General features: G+C 38.0%; 1 protein-coding gene across 1 annotated transcript in view; it reads right to left on the reverse strand.

Annotated features, from left to right (window-relative positions):
* Positions 1-10,868: 10,868 nt before the first annotated feature.
* LOC123251774 (ribose-phosphate pyrophosphokinase 2-like) overlaps positions 10,869-11,391 on the reverse strand; it is an 8,972-nt gene continuing 8,449 nt past the window's right edge. The window contains exon 2 of the mRNA XM_044681060.1: positions 10,869-10,934. Coding sequence (XP_044536995.1) covers positions 10,869-10,934 — 66 coding nt within the window. The remainder of the gene's footprint in view (positions 10,935-11,391) is intronic.

Below are 11,391 nucleotides of genomic sequence, written 5' to 3' on the forward strand. Positions count from 1 at the left end.
ATAACGTTTTGACTTAGCAATCCTAAAACTAGGTACATGCCCTGAGGAGGTCAGTTGTAAGAAAATTAAGGGCCTTAGAAGTGTCAAATTGTACAGAGGAGTATTTTTTTTTTATAATTAACAAAAAATTTGGAAATAATATGGATGCCCATCAATGGGATTTCCTATTCCTCATCTTACAAACAAAGAAATTGAGGGTCATGAAGGCCAAATGACTTGCACAGGACAAATGTCAGATGTGGAATATGAACCCGGGCTCTGTGACACTGAGTTTAATTTCACTATCATCATAGTTGTAATAGGACAGATTTCTATTCAGAGTGACATAAAAGTCTTAGTGAAGTTTTAAGCTTTAATAAGTTCTATATTTAAGCCAAAGGATATTAGAACAATTTGTGAGACTTGAACATGATGGATTATCATTGAGTTATAAAACATGATAAATAAGATATTAGAGAAACATGGTGAAATTATACAACTAATGCATAATAGAAAATTTTGAAGCAGAACCAGAAAAACAATATACACTAACCCCAATAGATATTTTAGTAAATTGCAGTGATCAGTCCAAAGGACTATTAATGACCTCTGTCCACTTCAATTCTTTCTCTTAAGAGGTAGTGGACTATATTTGTTAAATGTTACACATACCATTATGAGTGTTGCTTTACTGTTTTTCTTGTTAAAAGGTAGGCTTTCTATGATGAAGATAATTGAGGAATGAAGGCATTTAAAATGCAAAAGGTACCTATAAATTATTATGGTTAAACAAAACAGTTTACAGAGACAGGAAATGTTGGTGGTCTCCTGACTTCTTTCAGGGAGGGAGCAGCAAGGGGGAGAAGTTAGAAAAGAGGCATGTAAGAGGCTTATTATAATGTCACATAATGTGGTGCTGGATGATGTTATAGGTAAGACTGCTAAACTGAGTTCCTTCTGGTACTTTTAGTAACCAAACTCCTTTGGACAATATCCAGTGTGGACCCATTAAAACAGAATTCTGTACTTGGGTTACTTTTATCATTGCCCAGACCCAGTGTATTTCTTCATTAAATCTTGGCTCTCCTTCAAAATCAATACCAGAAACATCATTTATGCAAAGAAAAATCTCCAGCGCACTTGTATGTTCTGTTATTCTTGCTAATTTGAAATATGCTCCAATTACTTCATTTCTGTAGTGATTGATGACCATCAGGGCAAGCCTCTGTTATCGGGTTTCAGAATACAGAAAAGCAGGTTTCATCATTAAAAATAGCTTAGGAAAACTTGCCAGACTCTAAGAACCCTATTTTTAATGTAACCACTCTGGATTTGGAAGGCAGATTGGGGAGTAGCAATACAAAATTATGTACCTTCAGTAAAAATTTTAGATAACAAATGCTTGAAGTGTCAGTGAAGAGAGTAGAGAAAGGGAATACATAAGAGTAGGCTATAAAAGCCAAAGGACTTGACCAAAGTCATACTGCCATTAAGTGGCTCATCTGGAATCCAGACCCAGGCCCTGTGACTCTGAATCGAGTATCAGAATCATCATAATTGTAAAAGGTTTCTATACAGGGTGACCAAAAATTCTTAGCATCATTTTGAGCTTTACTTCCTTTTTATTTTTTTTTTTTAAGTTTTAAGCTATAAGTATTAACACTTAGAGCAGTTAGGTAACTCAGTGGATAGAGAGCCAGGCCTAGAGATAGGAGGTCTAGGTTCAAATCTGGCCTCAGAAACTTCCTAGTTGTGTAACTCTGGGCAAGTCATTTAACCCCCTATTACTTAGGCTTTACTGCTCTTCTGACTTGGTAATCTTACTTAGTATCAATTTTAAGAGAGAAAGTAAGGATTAAAAAAAGATATTAACACTTAAACTTGTATTAGGACTTTTGAGACACCGTTTATAGTCATGTAGGTTTATGAAGCCTTTTGTTTACAGCATCCCTTCCCAAAAGGTAGTACCAGTATTATCCTTATTTCACAGATGAGGAAGTTGTTTAGTCTTTGTGTAACTTTGTCATAGTGGGTTAAGCCAGATTTGAGACTGAATATTAATTCAGCTCCTTATTGCCTATTAACTGGGTGTAAGTCAAATTGCTTCTTTGACACTCAAGTGACTCATCAATAAAATAATAATGTTGAAATCATTGAATGAAATCCTTAAAAAGATACCATTTTGAACATGGTAGTCTTTCCATCTCTAAAAGCTATCATCTTAGGGCTTTCCCAAAGTAATCAGAGCTAGAAAGGGTCAGAAAGGGTAAAATTTGTTCATCAATAAAAAGGAGATTCATGGTCAAGCATGGAGAGAAATAGATATCCATGGCAGTGACTAAAATCTCCATCCTTTTTCAAGAGAAGATAGACATTGATTCTTCCCAGATATGTAAAGAAATTGGGGAAACATCAGAGAATGAGATCTCTCTCTGTGGCTGGGGGCTGAGAGGACAGTGAGAGTTGCCTGAAGACACATCAGAGTCCCATTTTGAAGGTATATGCAGCAATGTAAAAGGGACGATGGACCAGAAAGCGAAACAAGAAACCAGAAGTAGGGTATTAAAAAGTGAAAGACCAAAACTTTAAGAAAGAAAACTTGAAAAAAGTACATTTAATTCAGAAGTATTAATAATTAAAAAGAAGAGAATGAAGAATAAGCCGGACCTTAAAGTGAAGTCTGAGACCACTACTAAATAGTAGAAAAATACTAGAAACTGTTAAAAATGTATCAAAGTGAGCAGAAAAGCTCAATTCTCTTTGGCTACTCCAATAAGGATGATTCATTCATTCCTGTATGTGTTTATTTATTTACTAAGATGCCCTGAACTAAGAAGTAATCAAGAAATTCAAGAAGAAATGAAAATAAATGCATTTTAAAAGTCCAGACTCATATATAAACTTCTGAAATAAGAGAACTCTATGCAGAAAAAAAAAAAAACAACCTGCAAGTACAGTGACTTCTAGAATGCTCAGAAACTTTCCTGCCTACAGACTAGGGCAAGCCAGGGAAGATTATAGCCTGAAATTGTGTACTGGGAAGGAAAGAAGGGAGAGGAGGGGAAGAAAACAGAAGCTTGAATCAGATCTAGCCAAAGATGCCTGTGTCTGCAGTTGTGTCACCCTGACCTCTAGTGGTTATATAGAAACCTATAAAGCTCTGACTAAAAGCACAATGTTGATGAGTATCTCTAGTAGAGCTCCCCATACAGACAGCCCTTCATAGACTGCCCTGCCCAGATGACCCCACATACAGAGAAGAATAGAAGCAAATTCAGAAGGAAACATGCAGAATTTATTCTTTCTTTCTTTAAGTTTTTATTTTGAATATTTTCCCATAGTTACATATTTCATGTTCTTTCCTTCTCCCCCAAATCCCCTAACCTCCCTTAGCCAACGCACAATTTCACTGGGATTTTATCCTATACTTTTTAAAAAGAAAACCATATGTAAAAGAAATTTATGGTTTTATATATAATCCTTTTTAAAATTTCTTCCTTTGTATATAAAAATGTTCTTTTTTGTGTGTATGTATGATTTAAAATAAGAAAATGAAAAATGAAACATTGAAACAAAGGAAAATGAGCTAAAATTATAGAAGCAAAGAAAGATTCCTTTAGATTCTCCTCAAATCATGGGAAACAACAGCAAAAACACTCCTGGATGGTTCAATGGGGAAATAAAACTTTTAGAAGAAGTCATCAGGAAGTTTATGTTGGAAATTAGAACTCTCAACACCAAATTTTAAAAAATACTGTACAAATGGAATTTGCTCCCCAGAGCTATCTTATCCAGCATCCCATTTGCGTCCTTATGTTATGTGTGTAAACTATGTGCTAACATAGGGAGGATATATTTTGGTGTAACCCCGGCCCTCTCTCCTTGGAACGCAGCTGTAGAAGCTGGGGGGAGAGCTCTGGGAAACAAATTCCATCTACACAATACACAAATAAAGAAGCTCTCCAATCAGAGATGCCCTGATTGAAACAACAAGAGGGCACAAAAATACTTAATGTGGGAAATTTTGTTGAGAAAAAACAAAAGGATTGGGTAATGGCAGAAGAAATTGTGGCATCTATTGGTGATGGAATATTATTGTGCTCAAAGGAATAATGAACTGGAGGAATTCCATGTGAACTGGAAAGACCTCCAGGAAGTGATACAGAGTGAAAGGAGCAGAGCCAGAAGAACATTGTAAACAGAGACTGATATACTGTGGTACAATCAAACATAACAGACTTCTCTACTAGCAGCAATGCAATGTACCCAGGACAATTCTGAGGGATTTATGGAAAAGAACGTTACCCACATTCAGAGGAAGAACTGCAGGAGTGGAAACACAGAAGAAAAACAACTGCTTGAACACATGGGCTGATGGGGATATTATTGGGGATGTAGACACTAAATGATAACTCTAGTCCAAATACCAATAATATGGAATTAGGTCTTGATCAATGACACATGTAAAACCCCGTGGAATTGTGCATCAGCTAAGGGGGGGTTAGGGAGGTTTGGGGGAGAGGGAAAGAACAGGAAACATGTAACTACGAGAAAATATTCAAAATCGAAATTAAAAAAAGGAAAAAATATTAACTTTGAAGGCAGGATATCTTAAGGACCATGAATCTTCTTGAAGAATATGATTAAAAAAACCTAACAAACTGAAATGATCTTGTCAGGCAAGGAACTTTACCCCTTAGGATATTGAGATCTAGTTCTAGGTTCATGCAAGCAAGCAGCAAGTGTTCTCATTGTTATCTGTTCTTTATCATCATTGGTATTTTATGGGGTGGGGAGCAAGGGTGTCTGTCAGTTAATACGCATGTTTATTAAATGTGCCAGGCATTGTGCCAAGTTCTTGGGATACAAAGAAAAGCAAAAGATGGTTTCTGCCCTAAAGGAGCTCAAAGTATAAGGAAGAAAATACCAATTAAGCAAATGAGTACTAACAAGTTATATATATATATATAATAGGAAATAATTAATAAAGGAAAGAAACTAGAATTAGGTTTCATAAAGACCTCCTGGAGAAAGTAGGATTTTAGCTAGAAATTTAAAGGGAGTCAAGGGATGTGGGCCCTGCCCCTGGGGACAGGATGGGTGCTGGGGACAGTCCCTAGAGGGCTGCAGGGCCTGAGACCCTGGCAGAGCATGGGAGGGTTGGGAGGACTCTCGAGGGTGGAGGAGGAGAAGGAAACATGTGCAGCAGTCCAGAGAGGAGCTAGGAGTGCCCCAGGCCTTCACTATTGCTATTTTGGCCTCTCCCCCACAAGCTGGACAGAGATGCCATTTAGGCCAACATCCAGCGCATCACGCAGACCAGGGTCACAGTTGGAGAGGAGCAGATGAGTTCATTGGACGGGGCATTTGTGTGTTGCTGAGTATTTCAATGGAAGATACACAGAAATAACTGGAACAAGGGTTCAAAAGATTTTAAACCTGAGAGTATTTGAAGATGAGAGTGGAAAACACTAGTCAAAAAATGTGATGGACAGACAGTAAGAAGTGTTGTGTATTAGCCAGCTTCCTCTTCACTGTATTCATAAAGGGACCAAACCAGACTATTTTAAGGATGGGATTTGGCTCTCATTATTATTACACTATCATATGGCCATGCCTAGGGAGCAGGCAGAGACTTTCTACAAGACTTTCCTTGAGCAACTTAGAAAGGCTTATAAACCGGAGCTCATTAAAGATGGCAAGTTTGGAGCCTACATGCAAGTACATATCCAGAATGATGGGCCTGTGACTATAGAACTAGAGTCCTAGTGACTGCCACTGCAGATCCCAAGCAGCTTTCAAAGCTTGAAAAACGGCAACAGAGAAAAGAAAAGACCAGAGCAAAAGGACCTTCTGGGTCAAGTAAAGAAAAAAATGTCTCTCACAAGGATGATCCCAGTGCTAGCAGGGGGCAGAGTGTGATGTGTCCTCTAAAACAGAATCATGATGAAAAAAGCTCTTCCTCACTCCTGAGAGATGTCTGGAGGAGAGGCAACCTATGGGTTCTGAAGAGATGAAAAGGAAAGGAAGGGATCAAGCATTCCTTAAATATTACTATGATTACTAAGGCAATCTCCCTGGAAGTAAAGATTCTCTGGAATACCATGAGACTGCTGGACAAACATTTCACTTTCAGCTCATCCCTGTGCTGCCCCTACAGTTCACTCAAGGCCTGAATTTCTGACAGACCAAGTAGGATGGCTCCTTTAAGGATGGCTTGATCTTCTCTGAGAATGTTGGAACCATGGGACCATCACCTGGGGCTACTTGATCAGCATTTGCTGTTTAGTTGTGTCAGCCTTACTCTTTCTGACTCCATTTGGGGTTTTCTTGGCAAAGATACTGAAGGGATTTATCATTTTTTTAAACCTTTACCTTCCATCTTTAAATCAATACTATATATTGGCTCCAAGGCAGAAGAGGGGTAAGGGCTAGGCAATGGGGTTTCAGTGACTTTCCCAGGGTTACACAGCTAGGAAGTGTCTGAGGACAGATTTGAACCTAGGACTTCCTCTAGAGATCCTAGGTCTCTAGGCCTGGTTCTCAATCCACTGAGCCACCCAGCTGCCCCCTGACAGCTTGTTTTATAGATGAGGAAACTGAGGCAAATGGTCACACAGACAGTAAGTATCTGAGGCTAGATTTGATCTTGGGTCCTCCTTGACTCCAGGCCCTTGCATTCTATTAACTTTACCACTTAGCTGCTCTAGAGATGGACATTACTAAGCCTTTACTGAGTATTACAATTACTCTGAATCAGGCTGTATTGATACTCTCTCAGTTGATCTTTTGGCAATTTTGGGAGGTAGGTCTTATAATTATCTGCATTTTATGACCAAGGAACCTGAGGCAAACAGGTTTTTAAGTGACTTTACCAGGGTCACAGTAGCTGAGGCTGGGTTTGAACTCAGTTCTTTCTGACTTTAGGTTCATGTCCCTACCGCTTCTGGGAAAGAAATCAGAGTGAATCCTCTTAAAGCATATTGGATGAGCCCCTCTTCCTGATTTAGGAATCAATCATCTTCAACAACAAAAACAACAGCAACAGCTAAAATTTACATAGATTTCAATCACTTAACATATGTTGTCTTTCTCCTTTGGTGCTCACAACAAACCTGAGAAGTAGGTTGTGTTTTTTTTTTTTTTTTATTTTTACTGATGAGGGAACTGATGGAGTTGAGAGAGGGTAAGAGACCTCTCCAAGTCATATAACTAATAGTGCCTGAGGTAGAAATTAAATCCAGTCCTTCCTGAGTGAAATTCAGACTTCTAGCCCTGCTGAGCTTTGAAACAGCTTCTAATTACCAGAGTTTACAGGATCCAAACAAAAGGTTATGGTTATAGAGAGATTTTAGCCAAGGAAGAGATCCTTTCTTTAGAAAGGAAGCTTATCTCTGATCTCCCATCAACAAAATCTACAAATAAAAGCACCATCAGAAAGGAGAATGAGCATGCATAGAGACCACTCATTAAGGACCCAGATGGAGTCCCATCTTATACTTGTGAGACTGTGAATCCAGATGTCTTCAGAAGCTGTAATTTCACTGTTGTCAAAAGGCTTCCTCCTTTTCAGGCAAGGTATCTCAAAAGGGCTCTGTCTTTTTCTGCTGTGAGTTGTTCCCGGCCACTATCTTCAATTCTCATCTCTTCAGGACCAACTAAACCATCTTAGACATCTCTTTAGTCATAGCCTCATTCAGCTAACAAAAGCTGGGCAGATTGCCCTAGGGTAACATTCAATTTTTCCTTTTTGATTTCAATGTATAATCCAGAGATCCAAAGTCTTCAGTTACAGAGAACTATCTAAATCAGAGGTTCTGACTATCTTACATATTCCTCAGCTCCACTATAGTTTCATTGCTAATAAATTTGAACTAGGAAAAAATATAATAGAATAAGGAGTCAAGGTCTGTGTTTTTCATCCACCTACACCCCATTGATGTCTCTGTCTTGCCCATTTGTTAGCAACAATGTACTATGAACTTTGGTGTTGCATTTCAGCCAGTAGAAACTTCAGGCTCATTAAATACTAAAGGCAGAAAAATCTTTGACCAGTAGACAAGTTTGTAGTAGAATAGTAGAATAGTTTGACAAGTAGAAAAAGCTCTCTTTATTCTCTCAGAAATTCTCAGGTATGGACATTGTTCCTATTGTTAGATCAGGGGTTCCAAATCTTTTCTATATTCCTGTATTCCCTTCACTTTCTTCTCTTAATAGATATTTAATATGAAAAGAAACAAATTCTAGAGTTTTCCATAAATTTACACATTAGACATAAAGTAGAAATTAACTAGTTTTTTCCATTAAAAACTGTATTTGGGATATGGCAACATTTATTATTATTCTAAAGTAGTTAAAAGATTAAATAAATGTGTCCAATCCTGTTTTCTATCAATCAAGATTTTTATTGTCTATTTAGGTATCACAGAGATAACCTCATATGGTGTTCAACCTTCATTTTGTTTCTTATTTTGGACTTGCCTGAGAGTAGGCTTGATTCATTAAGATAAATTGTTATAAATGAAATTAAATCCTTGTGAGCATATTTAATGAAAAAAGGGCATGCTTCTCCAAGGATACACCAAAATTTGGTACTTTGTTAATTGGAAATCAGTTTGTGATTTTTTACTTTTATGGAGATTAATCAGCTTGACTTTCATAGGGTCATTGCTACAGATTTTTTTCCCTAGCTCAACAGGAAGATTTAGCTAGTCAATAAGATTTTATTAAGCACCTATGATGAGCCAGGCATTGTGCTAAGAGATGGGGATACAAAGTAAAGCAAAAGACAATCTTTTTCCTGTAAGAAGCTCACAATCTAATACAGAAGACAATATAAAAAACAAATATGCACAAACAAGTTATATATTAGACATTAGACAAATGGGAAATAATTTATAGAGGTAAGTCACCAGAATTAAGAGGGTTTGTGGAAGGCTTCCAGTAGAAGGTGAGATTTTAGCTGGGACTTGAACGAAAACGAAGTCACAGAAGCTAGTATATATATATATATATATATATATATATATAACATTCCAGACATGAGGCACTGACAGAGAACATGATAACATGATGCCTGGATTTGAGAGATAAAGTGTTTCTTTCATAGAAAAGTGAGGGAGTGAGTATCACTGAATTAAAGAGTATGAATTGAACAATAAGCTTTAAGAAGAATAGAAAGTGGGGAGAGTTTTAAATTTGAGCTTATGAATAGCCTTGAATGCTAAACAGACTATTTCATATTTGATCATAGAGCCTATAGGATAGGGAGCCAATGTATAGTTTATTGAGTATTGAGGTTGCATCAATGAACTGATACTGAAGGAAAATCACTTTGGTTGAGAAATGGAGGATGACCCAAATGGGAAGATACTGGTGTAGCAGATAGACCAGTCAGCAGTCTGCTGTAATAGTCTGGGCATGAAGTAATAAAGGCCTGTATCAAAGTAGTTCCAGTGTCAGAAAAGAGAAGGGGATGAGGGTAATAAAAATGCTGCATAGATGAAATTTTGAAGGCCTTAGCAACAGATTGGGTATGAGGGGTGAGAAAGAGAAAGGAACCAAGAATGATGCTTAAGTTGTGTTCCTGTGTAATTGGAAGAATGGTAGCTCCCTCAGTAGTTTTATGGGTAATATTAAACTCTGAGTTCACTGGGGTTTAGAAAAAGGGGAAAAGGAGGACTTCTTGAGTTGTCTAACTGACTAAGAACAAATGCCAATGGGGAATCACCTTTATACCCACAAACACAGGACTTGGGGAAAATGAGTAACATCTATATGGAAGAATGGCAGTTAAATCAGTTAAGCAGTGAGCCAGACTCCAGTCAGCTGGGGAATTACAATAAAACCTTATATCGCTTAACTAAGGTACGTCTAGGGTTAAGGAGAACAGACAAGAAGCAGGAAACAATAATTTATTAAAGTAAAGAAGTTAGGGAGATGAGTAAACAGGGATTCCTTAACTGGGGTTAACTATGGACCAAAGACAAGGGAAATGGAATACTACTTTAAAACCCTAACACTAACTAGATCCAAGCAGGATGGGGTCGCACTCCTTGGGTCCTTGTCCCTCCAGGGATGGTCTCAGATGTCCCAAGGTCCCAGATGAAAATCAGCCAGTAATTCCAGTAGGTAACAAACAATGTCCTGGTACAGAAATGGAAGTCCACATTCCAAATCTGTAACTCCAAGTTCCAACTTGAACTTGCCCACAGAGTAGATGATATCCTGGTGATGCTTTTGGGAGTTCAGCACACATACCTCCTTCCCAGTTGCAGCCAACTGTCCCAGAGCCCTGTATCACACACACTCCTGTATTCTAAGGCTTCACGGAATGTTCAGCTCATGCCACCCTGCTTGGAAATATTTCTGTCTACACTTAAATCTATCTATCTTATTTTATAAGTTTGCCTACAACAGTAGTAAGAGTAAAGTTTGGAAGGGGGAGGATAAAAAGTTCAATTTCAGATGTATTGAGTTTAAGATAGCTACTAGATACCTAGTTAAAGATGTCAGAAAGGCAGTTGGAGATGAGGCAATGGAGGTAAACAGAGAGGGTAGGGCTGAACAGTAGATCTGGAAATCATCTGTATATAGATGATAATTAAATTCATAGGAACCAATGAGGTAAATAGATGAAATAATTTAGAGGAAGAGGTTCACTAGGTGACTCAGTGGAGAGAGTACAGGGTCTATAGTCAGGAAGACTCATCTTTAAGAGTTGAAATCTGGCCTTAGATATTTAACTGTGTGACCCTGGTCAAGTCACTTTGCCTTTTTTGCTTTGGTTTCCTTAAATTTAAAATGAGCAATAGAAGGAAATGACAAACCGCTCCAGAAGGTTTGCCAAGAAAACCCGACAAAAATAGGGCACAAAGAGTTGGACATGGTTAAACAATAACAACGATAGAAGAAAAGAGGGCCCAGAACAGAGCCCTGTGTTTGGTGGGTGTCACCTGCATGAAGATTTAGGAAAGGAGATAAAATGAGTGGTCAGAGAAGTAAGATGAGAACTAAGAGAAAATAGTTTCCAAAATCCTAGAGAGAGGAAAGCATCAAGATTATTAATGGCAAAGGGTGAAGCATTCTGGAAGAAGACTGAAGATTGAGAAAAAAGCCACTGAATTTTGTAATTATGAGAGCACCTTGGAAACGACAGTTTCAGGTAAATGATCAGGTTTGAAACCAGATTGTAGAAAGTTAAGAAGAAAGTGAGAGGAGAGAAAAGGGAAGCACTTATTATAGACAGTTTTCCCAAGGAATTTAGCCACAAAGGGCAAAAGGGATATGAGGGGAGACATGGGCATGTTTAGAGGCAGTAAGGAAGGAAGGGAAAGGAATAGCTTTTATTAGTGTTAGTCACTATGCTATGCCCTTTAAAAATATCCAGTTTGGTGTTGGAAGGAATCAGTA

The sequence above is a fragment of the Gracilinanus agilis genome, chromosome 6, assembly GCF_016433145.1.
Source record: "Gracilinanus agilis isolate LMUSP501 chromosome 6, AgileGrace, whole genome shotgun sequence".
In the NCBI taxonomy this organism is placed as follows: domain Eukaryota; kingdom Metazoa; phylum Chordata; class Mammalia; order Didelphimorphia; family Didelphidae; genus Gracilinanus; species Gracilinanus agilis.